Consider the following 22,987-nt stretch of genomic DNA (forward strand, 5'->3'; position numbering starts at 1 on the left):
GCCTGTTCTGATCAAGCTGCACCAAATTTGGAACATAGATAAACAGTCTCTTATAAAAGTTTTAAACTGGGTTTTGACTCTCTAGGGTCTACAGTTAGCAACATATTCGCCAAAAAGTTTAATACAAAAGTATTTTAGTAGTAATTTACAGCCAAATGATTGGACCAATATTCCTCAAATTTGAACATGGATAAATCAGGCAGAACTTTGACATGTTTTACATTGGCTTTCAGCTCTCTAGGATCTATAGTTATCGACTCATTCACCCAAAAATTGGAACACAAAAGAAAATATTTACAGTCAATATAAACCAATATACCCTAAGGGCTCTTTCACATGTCAGTATCTCCGGTACGAGTAGTGACCGTTTCCACACGTACCGGAGACACTGACACACACAGACCCATTCCGTTAACATCTCAGTATGTTTTCACGCACTGTGTGTCCATGTGCTCCACACAAAGACAAGTCCGTCTTTTTGCGTACGAAAAATCTGTGTGACACGTACAGGCACCTGGGAATCAGCGCCGGTGCTAAACACTACCCTCATCATGATTCCCTGCCGGCGCTGTGATCAGCACCAGCAGGTACAGTGATTAGGGTAGTGGTAGTCTGATCCCGCAGTGTCCCTGTCTAAAAATAAGAATAAAATAATAAAATCCATATACTCGCCTCTCTTGGTGTCCCACGCTGTAATCCATGCGACTGCTGCTGCCAGGGAGAATGAGCCGCTCCGGAGCTGCAGCTCCGGAGCGGTGTCCTGTCACTCACTGACCACAGCTCCTGAGCGGCTCATTCTCCCCGGGTCCTCTGCAGCAGCGGTCACATGGATTACAGCCGTGGACATCTAGGAGAGGTGAGTACATGGAATTTATTATTTTATTCTTCTTTTTAGACAGGGATACTGCAGGATCAGACTACCACTACCCTAATCACTGTCCCTGCTGGTGCTGATCGCAGCGCCGACAGGGAACCATGATGACTGCAGTGTTCAGCACCGGTTCCTGGGGAACAGCGCTACCTATAGCATGGATTCCCAGGCGCCGGTCCATGTGATCATGATGCGGCACACTGTTGCCACACGTGACACACTCGGACACACGGGACACGGATATCTCCGGTGTAACAGGAATTTTGGAGGGTTTTGCACTGAGGTTCAGCTCTTTGGAACCTGCCGTTCTAAACATAGTTACCAAGAAAACAAATATTAATTTAAATTTCTTAGGGACACTACTAAAGAGAAGCAAAATTTCTGTCTAAAACTCAGATATGTTGACTTCATAATTGTAACAAAGTTTTTAATCACAAATATACACATAACAAACTGTTAGGGTGCCTTCACATTGCGTTCAGCATCTGTTCGTTGGCCCGTCGGGGCTTACGTCTGAATCCCCTGCAAAATGGCGTACACCTCCAAAAATTATGCATAGCACAGCACATGTTTGCTCTGTCAGCACCATTATAGTTTATGGCCCTGTCTGCACATGCGCCTAAACTCTGTTTTACAGGTGGGGAGGGGTTGGACGCCAGCCCCAAAGAATGGATGCCTGAACGCAATGTGAAGGCATCCTTAAACCAAATAGACCTGTGTGAAGTCTGGTAATTCTACTAGTACAAAATGCAACAGAACTGAATTTTGAGAGGTCGCTATCTGGTGTTTCACAATTTCTTGGCTCTTGCCCAATTTGTTTTCTAGTACTTTGTATGCTAAAGTGAATGTTGTCACTCAAAACTAAAACTCGTCCTGCCAAAAAATGGCTCACACAGCTATTCTGTGTTTAGGTAGTATGGCGCTCCTTGATGCTCAGATAGGGTCCCACCCAGTAAGTATCCATATAGAGAAAAACCTGCCACTCTTAAATAGGTACTGTAGAAACCCTTTAATTATGTTGTTTAGTATACAGTCTATAAATCATATGATGTTTTTGTCAAACTGACCTTCCTGAAACATACAAAAGTGATAAAGGGCTGATAGCGCATATACTAAAGGCTGCTCCATGTAAAAAGTCTCCATGGAGACTATTCACTGGATGAGCGCAGTCGCCATTCATTCTGTATCTATTTAAGAATGCCAAATTCTTTTCATACTGCTGATGGTGGGAAAATTAAAAAGATTGACTATTGGAAGAACAGGTTGGAAAAAATGAATGCCAAAAAATAGAAATTGGGAAGGGGTTAAAGGGAATTTGCAAACAGCAATAGAGTGCCCATACGAACAAATTTTCACCCTTTTGACATACTTGTATTAAACCTGAATTATTAAATGGAAAAAAAAATCATTCTTGCCCCATATTGAAATATTTACTGTAAGTATGCGCCTTGCACAAATGATACCCCCCACTTTATGCTCATGGGTATCTTCATGCAATTTTGCAAAAAAATATATATAATTCATGTTTGTAGCCAGATGTCTGACCCCAGCAGAGCCTGATATGCGAAACACCTACTAATGAAATTTCCAAGATATACAGCACTTCTATGTGTCACTTTTATTTGTCTATTTGCACATATTTTTATGTATATCAATGAGTTGGCAAGTGACCTGATTAGGCATAAGCCAGGGATGTCAAACTCAAAATACAGAGGACCAAAATGAAAAACTTGGACAAAGCTGCGGGCCAACCAGTATACAGTATAATGGGCCCCACATAGTCCTCTGAACAGTATAATGGCCCCATATAGTTTTCCATACTGTATCATGGGCCCCATACAAAATAATGGCGTCACATAGGGGTGGGGGTTCTGGTGTCGCGGGCCAAATATAATTACCCTGCAGGCCAGATTTGGCCCACGGGCCAGAGTTTGACACGTGTGGCATAAGGGGTGATTATTTCTTCTGTTCTTGGCCTTTATTTAGTAGAGTAAGAGGGATCAGAAGAAAGCGGAGAGGGAGGTGTTGGTAACAGACTATGTTCTTCTTCCTCACACCTTTTCTGAACACAGAACCAAAAATTATAACATTTTCATCCCCCGAGCACTATATAGAATATAGTAGCTAAAGCTTGGACCCTGATATGTTCGGAAAGCTAACATTCTGGGTTTTTTATTATGATCCTACGATCAAAGCTCGGGTATGCCTTTGAGGTCATGACGGTTACACACGTCATTGGCACTGAAATGCTATAAAGTTTTGTAACTCACGACTTTTGTGTACCTTTGCAGACATGGAAGTGCTGTATTGGGAGCATGCTAAAGAACGTCTTGCTGCACAGAGGAAACTCCAGAGAAGAATGGTAATGACATTGTATAGATAGTCATGCTGCAGCATTTATACAGTTCTGTGCAAAAGTTTTAGGCAGGTGTGGAGAAAATGCTTTAAAAATAGTAGCGTGTAGTTTAGTTTATTATTGGCAATTAACAAAATGCAAAGTGAATTGACAAAAGAAATGTAAATCAAATCCACATCAAAGAATCAATTCTTCTATGTACACTTGCACAGTGTTTTAGAACGAACTTGACAGGGAGGTTGTTCCAAACATCGAGAGATCTGACCACAGATCTTCTGTGGATTTAGGCTTGCGCAAAACCTTCTGTCTCCATGTATTTGAAGACAGACTTGATGTTGAGATTAGGGCTCTGTTTTTTTCCATGTAATCCCTTCCATGATTCCAAATTCTTTGTGCTGAAAATGGTTCTTAATGACATTTGCTTTGTTTGGGGTCGTAGTCCTGCTGCACACTAAATTTGGAGCCAATTAGACCCTATCTGATGGCATTGCATTACTGATAACGATCTGTCTGTATTTGTCAGCATTGAGGACACAATTATTCCTGCCATTATTCCTGTAAATCCCCAACTCCATTTGCTAAATGCAACAAACTTGCAAATAACCTTCAACATGTTTATTTGTTCCCTCCAAGTACTCATTATTGTACCGCTCTCCAGCCGTTCTGCAAATAAACTGCCTTATGTTGCAGCAAAATTATTTCATATTTTGACTTTAGTCTAGAGCACCTGCTGCAACTTTTTGCACCCAGATTCCAAAGTTCTCATGCATAGTTACTTGGGCTTATTTCTATGTCAATGGTATGGTTTGTGGCCACAATTCTTTCATGGAGACCACTTCTGGCCAGACTTTTCCAAACAGTACATGGATATAGCTAGATCCCACTTGTTACTGGCAGCTCTGAACTGATGACACTGCTGGACATTTTTGAATTTTGAAGAAAAGTAAGAATCGTGTGTCTTTATCTGCTGCATGAAGTTTCCTTTGTTGACCACTGCCTCAAAGTTGCCCATTTTTTGGTGTGAACAGCACGTCTTGATTCTCCAGTCTGATTTGAAATTTTTGGCTTGGAAAAATCTTACTGGTGTAGTGAAACTCGTATATCTTGCTGTGCTCAGTCTTGCTATGATGTATGACCTGTGATATTAAACTATCTTCTACAATCTCACCTTTTATAATAGTTTGGCTGTTCCTTACCCAGTTTACTGTTTTAAACAGTTTACTGTTCAAATCACCCCCCTTTACCCCATTGAAAATAAAAGAATTAAAAAAATGCACATATTTGGTATGAGTTGAGAAATGTCCGATCTGCTAAATATAAATTAAATTTAATCTGATCGGTAAACGAGGGAAAAAAAAATCAAAACGTCAGAACTGTGTATTTTTGGCCACCACAACATTGCAATAAGAGGCGATCAAAACATCGCATCTACCCCCAATATGGTATCAATAAAAGCTGTAAGCTCAGGGCGCAAAAAATAAGCCCTCACCCAGCACCAGATGCTGAAAAATTAAAACACTATGGTTCTCGGAAAATGATGACAAACGTGAAAACTTTTTTTCATTCAAATTTAGGATTTTTTTTTTTCACCACATATCAAATATGTATAGTTTATTTATTTTTTATCTGCATAATTGTACTGACCTGGGGAATCATATTGCCAGGTCAGTTTTACCATATAGTGAACATGGTAAACAAAAAACCCAAACCCTGTTTTTCCTGTCATTCAAAAGTACAACTCGTCCCCCATATGGCCATATTGACGGAAAAATAAAAATGTTATGACTCTTGAAAGAAGGTGAGAAAAAAAATGAAAACGCAAATCCTCATGGCGTGAAGGGATTAAGGGCATAAAAATTCAAAGTTTGAAAATTGCAAAATGTTCAAATTTTTTGTCAAATTTTTAATAAACCTAAATCATATCGACCAAAATATACCACTAAAATATGTCACGAAAAACAGTCTCAGAATCACTGGGATATGTTGAAGCGTTCCAGAGTTACCTTATGAAGCGACACTGGTCAGAATTGAAAAAATTGGCCTGGTCAAAAAGGTGAAAACAGGTTCGAGAGATGCAGGGGTTAATAACCTACATACCTGCCTAAAACTATTCCTTAGTACTGTATCTACTTTGATTTTCTCACACTAGTGTTTTTAATCATTTCTGCCTGATCAGATTTGCATTGGAAATATTTTATTAGTTAATCATGGCTTCACTCATACCTGATATCCTAGTTTCATTTTTTAATTTTTATTAAAGGGGCCCCAATTTGAAGCTATGGCAGAATTGCTTGCTGAAGATGGCCAAGTAGATCATGTGGATGAAGTACGTGATGCAGACTATCTGGATCATGATGATGCTGAAGGTGTGTGTAAAAGATCAGTTCTTAATTTCTGCTTTTCTGGTACCAGCGTTTCTATCCCTGAAGTGGATTTAGGAGGATGTGGTTTGGGACTGTGGATCACTTCTTCTGCAATATTTATTTCACTCACTTATATAGCGCCATTAATCCCACAGCGCTTTACAGACATTATGGGCACCGTCCCCATCGGGGCTCACAATCTACATTCCCTATCCGTATGTCTTTCGAGTGTGGGAGGAAACCGGAGAACCCGGAGGAAACCCACGCAAACACGGGGAGAACATACAAACTCCTTGCAGATGTTGTCCTTGGTGGGATTTAAACCCAGGACCCACAGCGCTGAAAAGCAACAGTGCTAACCACTGAGCCACTGTGCTATTGCTTCATCATAGTGTAAAACCTTTGGTGGAGAGAACATTTTAAGGCTATGTTCACACGCAGCATTTTTTAAGTGTTCTTTACTAAAAAAAAAATCTCCTGTGTTTTATAGTACCAGAAAAAGCTTGTTTTTTTTCTTGACTGAATTCAAGCACTGCAGCTTTTTGAAAACTGCAGCATGTGAATTCGTTCAGCATTTTTCTCACCCATAGAAAGCATTCAGTGCAAAAACGCAGCAAACAGGTGAAAACTAACTTTATTAAACGTACTGTAGAAAAATCACACATAATCCTCAAAAACAACAAATAGCTTGGAAAGGTTTTGGCTGCAGGAAAAAAAAATGCTGCGTGTGAACATAGCCTTAACATTTCATAATGATTGAGATGCTAAATCACGACTCCTGTGCGTGCTAGATTCTCAAGTCTTCCCAAATATATGGGATAAAGAAATGACTGTTAGAGTACAATAGTCATACTGTATGCCTGTCTATAAGATATCTTAGAAATAGTTTGTGAAAATATGAAATGCTTATGGTATTATGCTAAGCATCCTTATCAAACTTGTATAGACTGAAATGACCTTCTGCTGCACCTTCTTTTTTGATGGCAGACCTTTCAGACCATGAAGATTTTGGTACGAACATTCCAGCTAGTCTGCGTGAAGAGCCGGCCTGTGCGGATGTTGGTAATGAATAATCGTATTATTCCTGGCTGCTGTCATTAATATTCTGTAATATTTTATAGGATAATTAAAGGGAGCTTGTCTGTTACTTGTGATTATGAAGCTGATATGCAATCATTGTTACCATGAACAAGAGGACAGCAGCAGAATGTATAAATGATATCCAAAAACGAATCCAAACAAAACACTGCAGCAGATATAGCAATTCTGCTCCATTCACTTCCGTGGACATGGACAGGTGTGTCTTGAGGGTAGGAGTAGGTATGAGTAGCCATCTTTTTTTTTTTTTTTTTTTTTTTTTTTTTTTAAATGTCCTAAACATTCTTGTTTGATTTTCTAGTAGGAAATAAAGGGAAGACAATAGCACAAAGTGGAGTCTTACCAGGAGAGGGGGTATGAAAACGATATGTTTTGGGATGTGCTCACCTGGCAGGGTTATATGCCACACCACCAAAGAAAGCTCAGTAGAACGACTGCTGCAGATCCAGAATACATGCAATGGAATGAAAAACCATAGAGCATGGATCTTTAACTGCGCTGCTGATGACACCATATGATTAAAAAAGGAGATTCAGGAGTCAGTATAGAAAATTGCGGTTTTATTAGTCAACACGTTTCAAAGTTCACAAACTTCTTCATCAGGACCAAGCTAAATTTAAATAGATATCACATTCACATAGAAGTGCCAAAAAGGCACACGAGGTGTCAGGTGACTCCCCTTTTGTCAGTTTGAATAAAGGTTTTTGAAAACACAAAAAAAAATGTACTTATGCTGGGTGGAAATGTCTAAGATTGTGTATAAATACAGGTGTGAAGAGGAATAAAAACTGTATTAAAAAATATTCTTATTTACTAAAGATTTTTTTATAAATTTCTTTTTACATAAAAACAGAGGATGGTTCACACATGTATTAGACATTTCCACTTGGCATAAGTAAATATTTTTCTTTATCGCTTCATTGGAGGACACAGGTAACCATGGGTGTATGCTGCTATGGCTAGGAGGCTGACACTAGGCAAAAAAAGTGTTAGCGCCTCCTCAGCAGTATACACCCACCGACTCGCACAAAGATCGTCAGCTTAAGCTTAGTGTCAGTAGGAAGCGGACCTGCATCGGATTTCAGATCTGTCTTTTCCTTTTCAGGTCACTCTGTTGTGTTATTAATATTTTCCCTTTCTTTTTCAGATCCTTCGCTACATGGTAACGGTGTAATCTCTCACCCTGTTTTCCTGCACAAGAGCAGCCAAGAGAACAGTGTGGTGTTACCCCCATTGTCTACCGTCCGTCTGCCAGGCAGGATCTAACCCCCTGTCACCTCATGGTGAATACCGGTGGCCGGTCCTTGCCTGTTCACCACCCCAGCCCTTTCCTCGAAGCAGGCCGGGAGGAAGATGGTGGTCCCTTTTTAAGGTGACCTTCCCCCTTCTTTTAGGAGTTGATTAGTCTTCTGCACCGTCTAGGAACATGACGGTGCGGGAAGGAGGATGTCTTTTTCTTTATTAGGACCCCACTCTTTTCAGCGGCGGGCCTCCTGATGCCATCCTCAAGAACAAAGAAGGACCGGGACTTGCATCAAAAGGTATGGTCACTCTTCTCCACAGGTCCCAAAGACGACGGGGGTGCATCGATACCTCCCGATGCTCTGAGTGAGGGATGCCATTTCTACATCTAGCCTCTTCTTCTCTTAGTCACGCCTCTTCTTTTCCCCTTACTAGATCTCTTCTGCCTCTCTCGCTCTTGCAGATGGACACGCCCCCTCCAGTGTTAACCAGCCTGTCAGCAAGCGCGAACATACCAGCCTCCTCTCTGCTGGCCCACACACGTCCTGCCGGGCGGGCCAGCCAATCAGCGTGTTGCATTGCACACGCCCCTTATCTCCTCTTCCTCCTATCGGAAGATCTGGCTCGTACAGTGAGGACCACAGCGCGCCCTGCTCGGGCCCTCCCCCTCTTCTGCCACGCTTCTGCCCTGTCAGCTCACATAAGCTCCAGCCGCAGCTCCGGTCTTTTCCACACAGCATCTCACAGCACGGCGCCATTAGCATCCTCTTCTGGACCAGAGCCTCCCTGATTTAATGCTGACAAGGCCTCCAGAACCAGGTAGGCTCTGTCCAGGCTGTTGCTGTTTTTTTTTCTAGGCTCCCACCTCAGTAGTATTCACCAGGCCTTGACATATGCCCAGACCTAGGGAGCAAACCACCCACACTATTATTCACTGTGCCTGTGCTCTCTGCAAAAAGAAGTGGCCCATATGTCAAACCTCGTCCTTCTGCCCAACTTGCAGCCCTTCCACCATGCTGGCATCACAGGAAACCCCCGACGCCCAGGATGAGAGCACTCCCCCCTCCCCCGGAGTGGGCTGTTCTGTTGCCATTTCGCAGTCAGTATCTGACCTCACCAAGGTATTTCAGTCCTTGGTCTAGGTCCTAGAACGTCTGCCTAACTTATCTACTGCCACCAGTGCTCTGAACCTTCCTCTTGATGATTCGCAGGCACCCCACCACCACTCTCAGAAAGGCAGATCAAGAGTTAGATCTAGGAGGACGATTTCTCCCCCCAGGTCCACTCTGTCTCTTAGAAAAGGGTGAAACATCCTTCCTAGACATTTTCAAATCATATAAAGAGTTTGAAGGGATATTTTTGAAATATTGGGAGCATCCGGAAAAGTTTTTTTTACTGGCAGAAAACAATTGGATATTTTTTTCCTTTAACCCGAATCCTATTAGTAAGTGGACGGAGTCACCAGCCGTTGATCCGCCGGTCTCCCGCCTGTCCGCCAAGATGGTTCTATCCCTACCCGACTGCTCCTCTGTCAAGGATGCCACCGACTGACAGATCGAGTCTCTAGCCAAATCAGGCTTTGAGGCTGCTGGCCTAACCCTCTGTCCTACTTTTGCTTCCACGTGGGTAGCAAAATCTGTTGCCGTCTGGGCAAAACTCCTCCGACAGGACATCCTATCAGCCGCCTCCCCGGACGAGCTCGCTGGCCTGGTGGACCAGATCGCCGATGCAGGAAAATACTTACTCCCTACGTCCCTGGACGCTGCCATCTGTTCTACCTGTGTCACTAGCAATATCATTGCTATACAGCCAATTCTCTGGCTTCAGGCTTGGAAGAAGTCACTTTCTAATCTCACCTTCCAGGATTAAAGACTCTTTGGGTCAAAACTGGATCAGATCATTTCGGATACTACAGGCGGTAAGAACAACCTCCCTCCCTCAGTCCAAACCAAAACGTCCTTTATCAAGGAGGCGTTCTCTTCAGTTTCGCCCCATTCGTCGATTTTCCTCACTAGGGACCTCCTCCCAGCAAGATCGTCCTTCTGCCCAGCGGGAGAGACCAAAGCCATCATTCAAGCCTTCTTTCTGCCCATCTCCAGTTCATCCCCTTGAAAGATCTCTTCACAAGCTGGACCTGATCAGAGCTTTACGTGTCTACCTCTCAAGAACCGCTCTTTTACGACGTTCTGGCGCCTTATTTGTCATCCTTGAGGGTCGGCGTAAGGGTCTCCCTGCTTCCAAATCTACCATCGCCCGCTGGATCCGCTCGGCCATACTGGAGGCATATCGTGTTAAGGACAGACCACCTCCTCTGGGAGTAAGGGCTCACTCCACGCAGGCTGTGCGGGCCTCAAGGGCCGTTCGCTATCAGGCCTCTGCATCTCAGATTTGAAAAGCTGCTACCTGGTCACCTCTTCCCACTTTCGCGAGGTTCTACAGAGTGCATACCTACGCTTCGGCTGATGCCAGCTTGGGAATAAAGGTCCTGCAAGCAGCGATCGCCCGCCATGCGACCTAATTTGTTCAACTTATTCTGTTCCCTTCCTTGGGACTGCTGTAGGAAGTTCCATGGTTACCTGTGTCCCCCAATGAAGCAATAAAGAAAAGGCTTTTTGGTACTCTCCTCAAAATCTCTTTCTTGGAGCCTTCATTGGGGGACACAGCACCCTCCCTGGTTTTGTGCCTTTGTTGGGCCTGTATATACACTGTACTTATGTTATTGTTGTTCCTCCTGTTGCTTTCTTTACTAACTGGTGAGCTTTGTGGGTGTATACTGCGAGGAGGAGCTAACTCTTCTTTTGCCTAGTGTCAGCCTCCTAGCGACAGCAGCATACACCCATGGTTACAAGTGTCCCCCAATGACCAATGAAGGCTCCAAGAAAGAGATTTTACGGTGAGTAACCAAAAATCCTTCTTTTTTTGTGTGTTTGAACAACCTTTATTCAAACGGACAAAAGGTGAGTCACCTGACACCTTGTGTGTCTTTTTGGCACTCCTATTCAAGTGTGATATCTATTTAAATGTGGATGCTCTTTCTTGCAATGTGGTTTTGTCCAGATAGAGGTTTGTGAACTTTGAAACGTGTTGACTAAAAAAAACACAGTTTTTTTACAGACTCCTGGATCTTCTTTTTCATCATATGGTGTCATCAGCAGCGCAGTTAAAGGATGTGCCCACTATCAGGAGCCGCTGCAGAATAGCCACACCACTTCCGCTCTCATTATGCAAATTAGTGGCTGCGATTATTTTTTTCATTTGATTTTTTTCCTTTTCTTTTTTTTCTCCCCCCTCCCCCCAACATGCGGACTTTCCTCATTGATGTAAGTCCACATGCGGACCCGCAAGAGAAATTGACTTGCTGCTGTTCTGTAAGATGCGCCGTATGTCAGTTTCCACAGGTGATCTGCAGCATCAGATGCACACATAGTGGACATGGGATTTCTAGAAATCCCATCCACTATGCTGTAACATCTGGACGCTGCGGGTTTGACGCTGCATAAACACACAGCTTCAAGCCCACAGCATTTTCTGATTGTGGACACATACCCTTAAAGAGCCTTGCTCTATAGTTTTTCCTTCCATTGCATGTTTGGTTTTCGGACAGACAGGTTACCATCCTGATATAGCTCCTCTCTGGAAGCACATTAGGTTTCAGCACTAAATAATATGGAGCTGTAAACACCTCATGGTTTCGGTGCTGTCTTAACCAGTCCAAGGCCAGGCCATTTACCCACATTCCTGACCAGGCACATTTTTGGGCTTTCATGCGAGTTTAAAGAGCTGTAAATTTTATTTTCTAGTTTGGATAGTCAATTGCGGTCTTTTTTTTTTTTTTTCTTCAAATAGTGCTTAATTTTTGTTATTGTCATGTGTTTTTGTAACACATGAGAATAACATTTAACCCCTTCACGACATATGATGAACATGTACATCATATGTAGTGTCCCTGCCTTTAATGCGGGCTCGCACGCCGGCAGATGGCTGATTTTAATAAGCCATCATGTTCTTTTAACAGGCGCGGGGTGGAGCAGGGCTGTAAGTCTCTGGCAGCGGCATCTAACGTGCTCCGGCAGGTGGGCGTGTCAATCTGTACATTTTATATTGCGGGGCGCTGATGGGATGCCATGACAGTCGGAGGTCTTCTGAATATCTCATGCGAAAATATATATAAATTAGTACAGACCAAAAGTTTGGACACACCTTTTCATTTAAAGATCTTTCTGTATTTTCATGACTTTGAAAATTGTACATTTACAGGCATCAAAACTATGAATTAACACATGTGGAATTATATACTTAACAAAAAAGTGTGAAACAACTGAAAATATGTCTTATATTCTAGGTTCTTCAAAGTAGCCACCTTTTGCTTTGATGACTGCTTTGCACACTCTTGGCATTCTCTTGATGAGCTTCAAGAGGTAGTCACCAGAAATGGTTTTCACTTCACAGGTGTACCCTGTCAGGTTTAATAAGTGGGATTTCTTGCCTTATAAATGGGATTGGGACCATCAGTTGTGTTGTGCAGAAGTCAGGTGGATACACAGCTGATAGTTCTACTGAATAGACTGTTAGCTGCTTTTTTCTTGCCATAATACAAATTCTAAGTAAATAAAAACGAGTGGCCATCATTACTTTAAGAAATGAAGGTCAGTCAGTCCGAAAAATTGGGCAAACTTTGAAAGTGTCCCCAAGTGCAGTTGTAAAAACCATCAAGCGCTACAAAGAAACTGGCTCACATGAGGACCGCCCCAGGAAAGGAAGACCAAGAATCACCTCTGCTTCTGAGGATAAGTTTATCTGAGTCACCAGCCTCAGAAATCGCAGGTTAACAGCAGCTCAGATTAGAGACCAGGTCAATGCCACACAGAGTTCTAGCAGCAGACACATCTCTTCAACAACTGTTAAGAGGAGACTTTGTGCCGCAGGCCTTCATGGTAAAATAGCTGCTAGGAAACCAATGGTAAGGACAGGGAACAAGCAGAAGAGACTTGTTTGGGCTAAAGAACACAAGGAATGGACATTAGACCAGTGGAAATCTGTGCTTCGGTCTGATGAGTCCAAATTTGAGATCTTTGGTTCCAACCACCGTGTCTTTGTGCAACGCAGAAAAGGTGAACGGATGGACTCTACATGCCTGGTTCCCACCGTGAAGCATGGAGGAGGAGGTGTGGGGGTGCTTTGCTGGTGACACTGTTGGGGATTTATTCAAAATTGAAGGCATACTGAACCAGCATGGCTACCACAGCATCTTGCAGCGGCATGCTATTCCATCCGGTTTGCGTTTAGTTGGACTATCACTTATTTTTCAACAGGACAATGACCCCAAACACACCTCCAGGCTGTGTAAGGGCTATTTGACCAAGTAGGAGAGTGATGGGGTGCTACGCCAGATGACCTGGCCTCCACAGTCACCAAACCTGAACCCAATCGAGATGGTTTGGCGTGAGCTGGACCACAGAGTGAAGGCAAAAGGGCCAACAAGTGCTAAGCATCTCTGGGAACTCCTTCAAGATTGTTGGAAGACCATTTCCGGTGACTACCTCTTGAAGCTCATCAAGAGAATGCCAAGAGTGTGCAAAGCAGTCATGAAAGCAAAGGTGGCCACTTTGAAGAACCTAGAATATAAGACATATTTTCAGTTTCACACTTTTTTTGTTAAGTATATAATTCCACATGTGTTAATTCATAGTTTTGATGCCTTCAGTGTGAATATAAAAATTGTACAGTCATGAAAAAACAGAAAAATCCTTAAATGAGTTGTGTCCAAACTTTTGGTCTGTACTATGTGTATATATATATATATATATATATATATATATATATATATATATATATATATATATATATATATATATATATATATATATATATATATATATATATATATATATATATATATATATATATAAAATTTCACCAAGTAAATTTAAAAAGAAAAACTTTTGCCGTATAGTGAAAATGGTAAATAAAATAACACAAAAAAATTGTGAAATTGCACTTTTTTTTTGTAATACCAGCCAGGGCTGTGAAGTTGGTATAAAATGGAAAAATATTTAGATTTGAGAGTCCGCAGTGGTTGATACCTTTTAATGGCTAACTGAAAAGATGGTAACAAATTGCAATAGGTAAGACAGGTGATGAAAAGCAGAGTTATTATGGAAGAGAAACAGTTCTGGCTATAAATATTTTAGCAGTTAATAGATAAGGAGTGTGAAGGTTTTATTGTCCTGTGACCAGGTCCAGTGTTGTGATGGCCTCACAATTCTGAGGGGCACATTCCTTAGTTGATGTAGAATGACATAAATCCATGCGACACATTCATTCCTTCTCTGAAAGTGTTAAAGGTCATCATTAGTTTATATTCTGAGATTCTTCTTTCTCTTTGAGATCTGAAGTTACCTTTTAATACCAGTAATTTCATATCTTTTATGCTGTAATCAGGGGAACAGAAATGTTTGGCTACAGGCAGATCTATTCTTTTTTCTTTTATTGTGTGGCGATGATGATTCATCCTTGTTCTAAGTTTTTGCCCTGTCTCCCCTACATAAAGACCCCCAGCTGGACATTTGGTACATATAATTAAGTACACTACATTAGATGTAATACAGCTGAACGTACCTGGGATCTTATAGTCCTGATGTGAATTGGGAATCTTTATCTTGTCTGTGGTCGTTATAAATGGACAAGTTTTAAATTTTTTCTGGTTGCAAGGAAAGGTACCTGTAGCTGGTGGAGATGACAGGGAACTTCTGACAATGATGCTTCTTAGATTTGGGGGCTGCCTGAAACACAGAAGTGGGGGGGGTCTGGAAATATGGATTCTAATCGGGCATCTTTTTGTAGTAAGGGTTGTAGTTTCCGTGCAGCTCTTCTTAGCGCCTCCAGATTTGGATTGTAGGTGACTACTAGAGGCACCCGGTTGTTTTCTTGTTTGGTTTTGTAATGTAGGAGATGATTCCTTGATATTCTGGTGGCTCTTGTAATCAGGTTTTCAATTGTTCTTGGATGGTAGCCCTGTTTCAAAAAGGTCTTTCTGAGGCCATCAAGGTGTTTGTCTCTATCCATCTGGGTGGAACATATCCAATTGTATCTGATGGCTTGGCTGTAAACCAATTGAGTTTGTTTTGGATGGAAAGTGTCCCATTTAAGGTATGTAGGACGGTCGATTGGTTTCCGGTACAAGGATGTCTCTATTTCATTGTTCTGTAGCTTGATGATGGTGTCCAAAAAGTTAATTTCAGTACAGGAGTAGTTGAGTGTTAGGTTGATGGTGGGATGAAAACGATTAAAGTGTTCATGGAACGTCTTCAGCTGTTGCTCAGACCCTGTCCAGATGATTAAAATATCGTCAATGAAACGATAGTAGGCCAGAGGCCTGATGGGACATGAGGACAAAAAGTCACTTTCAAGCTTGGCCATGAAAAGATTTGCGTACTGTGGAGCCATTTTACTTCGTATCGCTGTACCAGTTTCCTGTAGATATGTTATCAAATTCAAAGTAATTGTGGGTGAGGATGAATTCTGTAAGTTTGACCACAGAATCAGCAACAATTCCTGTATTTTCTATGAAGATTTTGCAGGCATTTAATCCATCCTTGTGTGGGATATTAGAATACAAAGATTCCACATCCATGGTGGCCAGGATGGTTCCTTCTGGTAGAGGACCTACTGCTGCTAGTTTATTCAGTAGGTCTGTCGTGTCCTGAATGTAGCTGGGTGTACTCATTACCAGGGGTTTAAGAATACCCTCTACCCATCCAGAAACTTGCTCAGTAAGGGTGCCCACACATGAAATAATTGGTCTTTGTGGATTTTGGGGAGCATATAGAATGTCCCTATTCTTGGACTCTCTGGTATCAGGTCATCGGCTCTTATGGATTCGTCAGGCAGACACGATACCAACTTGTTTAGTTCCTTGTAATAGTCCTGTGTAGGATCAGACTCCAGTTTTTTGTAGTAGCGCGTATCCACCAGTTGTCTGTTTGCTTCCTTCATGTAGTCTGATGTGTTCATCATGACTATTGCACCACCCTTGTCAGCAGATTTAATTATGATTTCTTTGTTGGTTTTCAAAGATTGTATGGCCTTTCTCTCCTGGGCACTGATGTTGGATGCTTGTCTCCTGTTTGTGTCTAAGATGGTGGATTTTATCACATGTCTGAAGGAGTCTATATATGTATCCAAATGAGGGTTTCATCCAGGTGGAGGTGTCCAATCTGACCTCTTCTTGTTTGTCAAGATCCCTTTTCCTTCTGTTATGGTGGGTTCTGAATCTTCTGTAGCATTGAAGTATTCCCTCAGGTGCAGTCTCCTGAAATAATTTTCCATATCACTACAGAGTTCAGTTTTATCTAGGGCCTTAGTAGGACAAAATGAGAGTCCTCTAGAAAGCACGGTCAGCTCCGCTTTGTTTGGTGTATAATCTGAGAGATTGATGACAGTTAGATGCTTCTGCGTCTGGAATGGAGTGGTTGTCCAAATTGTCAGGTTTTGGCTTTGTTTTGTAACTGTTTGTATAGCGTCCTGAGTTTAGGCGCAATCTGTGCAGCTTCTTTTCCTAGTTATGAATCAGAAGGGTCCGTAGTTTGTTATAGTATTGCTGTAATTTTTGCTCTGTGTTTTCTGTAAGTGTTTTCCTCCGAGTTTCAAATTGCCCTTGGACTTTACTCTTGATGCTGTAGAACAGGGTTCCCCAACTCCAGTCCTCAAGGCCCACCAACAGGTCATGTTTTCAGGATTTCCTTAGTATTACACAGGTGATAATTGCATCACCTGCACAGGCAATAATTCCATCACCTGTGCAATACTAAGGAAATCCTGAAAACATGACCTGTTGGTGGGCCTTGAGGACTGGAGTTGGGGAACCCTGCTGTAGAAGACCTGAAAAAGGTGGTTCCTTAGTCTCTCAGAAGTCCTGTGGCAAAGGTTTTGTGCATAATGAGTATTGTAGGTATGAAGAATTGGGTTTGTAATCCAGAGTCCTTTGGGAATTAGATTCTCCTTTTTGCATTTAGATAAGAAAAAAATGTCGCTGTCCAATTGTGCACGTTTCTTCAGAAGTGGCTTAAGTTCCATGAAGATGCGGTACATTCTGGTGTACTCCATTTTGATTACTGGTATTAAAAGGTAACTTCAAATCTCAAAGAGAAAGAAGAATCTCAGAATATAAACTGATGATGACCTTTAACACTTTCAGAGCAGGAATGAATGTGTCGCATGGATTCATGTCATTCTACATCAACTAAGGAATGTGCCCCTCAGAATTGTGAGGCCATCACAACACTGGACCTGGTCACAGGACAATAAAACCTTCACACTCCTTATCTATTAACTGCTAAAATATTTATAGCCAGAACTGTTTCTCTTCCATAATAACTCTGCTTTTCATCACCTGTCTTACCTATTGCAATTTGTTACCATCTTTTCAGTTAGCCATTAAAAGGTATCAACCACTGAGGACTCTCAAATCTAAATATTTTTCTATCTACTGGCTAATACGGTACAAGAATATATATTTTCCCTGTATAAAATGGACCAATTCTGACTCCTTAAAATATAAAATAAATTGGTACATTAGTACAATGCAGGATGTGCTGGAAATGTTTTCATAAGAATTTTGGAAAGTTATGAAATGTCCTATAAATGTCTGTTCTGTTCCTGATCTAATGGTCTCGGCTTTTAGTTGAGATGAATCTGTGCTGCACTTTATGTACATGCTTAGTAGTGAGGCAGTGAGATGAATCTGTGCTGCACTTTATGTACATGCTCAGTAGTGAGGCAGTGCGGTGCTGTGGAGTTGGGAGTCAGGTAAACTGAGGAGTCTGAGTCAGTGGTTTGGCTTACCGACTCCATAGCTCTGATTTCAATGCACTTGGAATCTTATTTCCACTTTCTGGTGCATCACATGTTAAAATGAATGGTGTCATTCAAAAGTACAACTCGTCCCTCAAAAAACAAGCTCTCGTATGGTTATGTTGGTAGAAAAATAAAGAAATTTATGGCTCTTGGAAGGAGAGGAAAAAACATGGAAAATCGCCCAGAGGTGAAGGGGTTAAAAATTGTTCCCCATTCTATCATAAATATTTTTATGATGGATATGTTTTTTTTTTAATGGACGTGGGGCTAGTAACAGCAATTTAACAGCTGGATCCCAGCTCCCGCAGATACAATCGCTTGTCGCTGCTCTACTATGCAATGATGTTTAAAACATCCTTGGAGAGCAGGAGGGGACCACCCGGACATTTAAAGTCAATGGGCGGTCCTGAAGCATTAAGAGTGTGTGCCTGATGGAACATAATTTTTATATATTTTTTTTTATTCTGATTTTGTAGGACAAAAATGTAATACTCTTGCACCTAAAATTGGCATTTGGGTTTACAGGAAAGGGTCTTTGACTTATGTTCTGTCGAACTGTTTGAAGCTGTAAGGACACGGAGATGACATTTTGGGACAATACCAACACTATATTTTTTTTTTCATAGGTTTGGTCTTGATGCTCTTAGTCACTTTCATTTTCTTATAGGTTATTATGTTTATTAGACTTGCCTTTTCTTGCCGATAGCCTGTAAAAGACACTTTCTCCTTTACAGATCCGATGGACCTCCACGACCAACTGACATACGATGATCTTGTGAGAAGAAATGTTGTAAGTGCAATACTTCATCAAATTCTATTCTGGGACATGCGTATTATTATAATTTCTCTGATGGCCAGTGGCTTTTTTTTCTACCTGTAATTTCTGGATATTTGAGAAGTTAAATATGTTGAATAGAATAGTCTATTTTACATACATAGGTCCACTTTTAGCAAAGTGGATTCTTAGAGCGCAATATTAGATGAAATGTGGGCTTTGCAGACCCATTTCTTAAAGGGTTTATCCAGCCTTCTAATTGGACTTGGCGATCATTTTTAAGCTGTTGGGGTACAATGATCAGCTCCTCCTCCAATTAGCTGATTGTAAAGGCTGTCATTATTTACTGCAGCTTGCAGGCTGCTTTGTACTTGTCTGCATCATATAGGACAACACTGCAATAACTTGTATCACACTGTGAGATGTATAGAACAGGAAAGTACGAACCAGCCTGCCAGCACCTGTTAACCTTTATAAAAGCTGCAGAGCAGCACAACTGATCGATGGTGGGTTTTGCTAGTAAAGCCTCCACTGATAAAATATGGAAAGGCTATCTTGTGATAAGCCATCAGTTTTAAAAGGTTGGATAATACTATGAGCCCAGTTTTTAGTGTAAGGATGATTTTCATAATGGGATTATTTTTTATATAATTTCTTGCATGACTATTTAAATGTTACTTGGAAACAAAGTGATTCTATTTTATTCTATAATTTTAGGATTTATTTATTGCAAATTCTCAGAAGTATGCACAAGAAACGGTACTCTCCTTGCGTGTGCGAGAGTGGGAGGATAAAATGGGACCACAACTTCAAGAACAGGTATATGAAGAATAGGCTCTTTACACTAAACTCCAACCAACTTCAGGATTGAATTTTAGATTGGTCTTTAACAATGTAATTAAAGCAGCACACCCCTCTCAATTTCCATATATACTATTTAATCTGGAAGTCACAGATGCGGTCTTCCACACTGACCATCTTCTAATGAGCCCAATGGAGAGCTGCTTTTCCTCTGGTGGGACGCGTCTTACTGAAAGTTGGCATCCAGTGTAATCCAATTAAAATTCTAATTTCTTCAACCTTCTGGCTTACCCGATGTGAAAAATTAATAAAATTTGTGTTACTCGCCTTCCCCTGCTCAAGTGCCATCTCTCCCTCGCTACTCCTATACAAGATTCAGCCGAGTCACAACTACAGTGCACATGCCCGCTACAGCCAATCAGTGGGCTCAGCAGTGATGCTACTGTAGTCAAGACTTAACCTTTGCAGCCTGTAAAGGAGCAGTGATCAAGATATGGTGCAGGATTTTACTATTTTTACATAGGGTGAGTTGATGGGGTGAAAAAATTTGGAGGCTAAAATCGGTTAACCTCGCTATAAAAACTGATCACCCATGGGTTCCTGATTTTCACCCCTGTAATCAAAACCAGACAACCAGTTTTAACTCCTTCACGACATACATGTACGGTTCAAGTCAGAAGTGTGTGTATGGAGCAGGCTTACGGGGTGAGCTTGCCTCATACCTGGCAGGTCATGGCTGTGTGTTACAACCAGGACCTGCCTTTAACAATCTCGGGTGGAGTGTAGCTTCTCCTGCGATTGTTAACCTGTTAAATGCCTCTGACGGCAACATTTAGCACATGCCGGCATGGGGGCGCGTCATTCCACGTGCCCATTGCTGCACGGGACGCAGATGGGTTGCTATGACAGCCGAGGGTCTGTAAAAGAACGCAAATTCTGCTTCATATATAGTATATATGTGTATAGCACAAGCAATTGGACAATCGCAGCTTCAAGTTCCCAGGGGGGACTAACATGTAGAGTGAAAAGTAAAAAAAAAAAAAAAATCAGCTGTCCTGTGCTGGGAAATCCAACGCTGAGCTTGCATCAAAGGCAGGGACAGAACCTTTGACATAACTATACGTCAAAGGTTGTGAAGGGGTTAAAAATAAAGATGTAAAGAAAATACACATATGTGAATCGCAGCATTTAGAAAAGTCCAACCTATCAAAAAAAAAAAAAAAAAAAATAGTTAACCCGATCGGTAAACACCGTAAATGAAAAAAATTCCAAGAACTTATGTTTTTTTGGTTGCTGCAATTTCGCAAAAAATGCTGTGATAAGCAATCAAAACGTCACATCTATCCCAAAATAGATTGAATAAAAACGTTGTCCCTCCCCCCCTGCAAAAAGTAAGCAGTCTTGCGGCTCCATCGTCAAACGTTACGAGTTTCAGGAAATGGTGATACAACCCCAAAATTTTTTGGACAAACCTCAGACTTTTTTTTTTTTCCACCACTAAAATAATAATAAAATAAAATGTACAAGTTTGGTATCACCATAACCTTACTGATGAGAAGACTCGTACTGCGAGGTCATTTTTACCACAGTATGTACACCGTAAAAACATTTCCCAAAAAAAACAATTGTCAGAATTGCGGGGTGGTTTTTTTCACAATTTCTCCCCACTTGGAATTTTTTTTCTCATTTTTCAGTACACTGTGATTTAAAATGAATGGTGTCATTCCAAAGTACAAAGATTAAGAAAACGTTCCAGCTCCCATCATGGATAAAAAAAATTTTTTTTTATTGAAGTTATGGCAATTCCATATAAAAAATTTTAACTATAGCAACGCGTTTTAAACGCAATGAGCGTCCTTTGTCAAATCTTTGACAAAGGACACACATTGCATTTGAAACGCGTTGCTATAGCTAAAAATTTTTATATTTAATTGCCATTACTTCAATAAAATATTTTTTTTATCCATGATGGGAGCTGGAACGTTTTCTTAATCTGTTTGCTTGAGATTCCGTGCTCCAGAACGCCAAGAAGTATAGGTGAGCTGGCTTCTTTTTTTCTTCATTCAAAGTACAACTCGCCCCGCAATAAACAAGCCCTCATGTGGCTATATCGATGGGAAAATAAAAGCGTATAACTCTTGGAGGAAAAAACGAAAATGCAAAAAACGTAAATTGGCCCCGTCTTGAAGGGGTTAAAATGTGACTTCTAAAGTGGATTCACTGACTTTGGTATAGTATTAGAATAAAAAGCCCTTTTTATGTATTGCATTGCATTGCAGGAAGACAGAGGAACCTTCGATATCCATGATTATGGCGACCGTCTAGTGTCAGAGTTTAGTGAGGTGGGAGAGTGGAGATCCTTTGCAAGTCTAATGGCGCACAGACAACCCTATGAAGTTTGCCGATACATGCTGGCATCTTTACAACTGGTAAGTGAGCGGAGCTGCTCTTTTTCCTTGATATTGCTGTGATAATCCGATAGCCATGGACTTGCATATATCTGCATGCTGACCTGCGCTATATTTGTGTAAGTAATTATTTTTGGTAGTTCTGCACATTTGTAATACCGTGACACAAACAAGGAGTACACAACATTGGCTAAACTTTTAGGATATAGATTATGAGCAGCTTTCTGTATTATGATTTTACATGGCTTTTTTTTTTGTCAGATTATCTGACCTGTTTTTGTTTTTTGCCTTGACTTGTATCTGTGATCTTGTGACTGATGGGAAATCTGTGGAGAATCCCAATTCCCATTGGCTTCCCTGCTCTGTTTGCATGAAGCACATGGGCACAAATTAGTTACAAGCAATGCAGTACTGACTTATCTGTTTTGTTTTTACCATTAGGCCAACGATTACACAGTGGATGTGTCCCAGAAGCCAGGGCTGCAAGAAGGACTGGATACAATGTCTCTACGTCTTCTCAGTCAACAGAGGGCACATGAGAGATTTAAGACATATACCGCTCCATCTGTTTCGGATCAGTGACAGTAAAGAAACAATGTGCAACAAACTATCTTACAGTTGAGTCCATCAGTTTTACTAATTTGTCATAAGCAATCTTTTTTAATAGAAAGCTTTTATAACAAAGTGATCCATAATTCAGCATGTCATGTGGCTGCCCCTCCAAAAAAAGAAATTACATTGCTGAGTTGGACTCCTCCTTCCCGTGTCTTCCAATGATGGAGTTGCATCTTGTCTTTTTTTTTTTTTTTTTTATTTGAAAGTGCTGTATGCATTTAATCAGACACAAGTTTTTATTACATTTATATTCTGTACATACTTTTTTAAACCCATATTTTGTACAGTCTTTAATCTACTGTTCCTATTTTTAATTTTTTTCTATGTATAAAATGAATCTATAATACACACTATTGGTTTTGTTTTTTCTTATTATGGCATGGTAACTTTGAGCATAACTTCACACAGATCACTTTCAAAAATCTCATGAATTTAAAAAGTAAACTAACTTAAATGACTACATAATGTCTAACCTTACCAAACTCTCAAAAAAAATTACAAGAGGTAGTTATAATTGATTCTTAATGTACTACCGCAATTACAACAAAAGTTGGGACTTTGGGTAAAATGTAAAGAAAACAAGAATGCAATGATTTGGAAATC

At 41.0% G+C, this 22,987-nt stretch overlaps 1 protein-coding gene across 1 annotated transcript in view; it reads left to right on the top strand.

The window, feature by feature from the left end:
• NCAPH2 (non-SMC condensin II complex subunit H2) overlaps positions 1–22,732 on the top strand; it is a 66,086-nt gene extending 43,354 nt beyond the window's left edge. Inside the window, exons 15-21 of the mRNA XM_073652595.1 lie at positions 3,163–3,233; positions 5,488–5,593; positions 6,578–6,652; positions 18,520–18,575; positions 19,278–19,379; positions 21,641–21,790; positions 22,211–22,732. Of these exons, the coding sequence (XP_073508696.1) occupies positions 3,163–3,233; positions 5,488–5,593; positions 6,578–6,652; positions 18,520–18,575; positions 19,278–19,379; positions 21,641–21,790; positions 22,211–22,351 (701 nt within the window). The 3' untranslated portion in view covers positions 22,352–22,732. The remainder of the gene's footprint in view (positions 1–3,162; positions 3,234–5,487; positions 5,594–6,577; positions 6,653–18,519; positions 18,576–19,277; positions 19,380–21,640; positions 21,791–22,210) is intronic.
• Positions 22,733–22,987: the final 255 nt, after the last annotated feature.

Source organism: Phyllobates terribilis, unplaced genomic scaffold (genome assembly GCF_046119375.1).
Source record: "Phyllobates terribilis strain yellow unplaced genomic scaffold, ASM4611937v1 Scaffold_11__3_contigs__length_659146591, whole genome shotgun sequence".
NCBI classification, from domain to species: Eukaryota; Metazoa; Chordata; class Amphibia; order Anura; family Dendrobatidae; genus Phyllobates; species Phyllobates terribilis.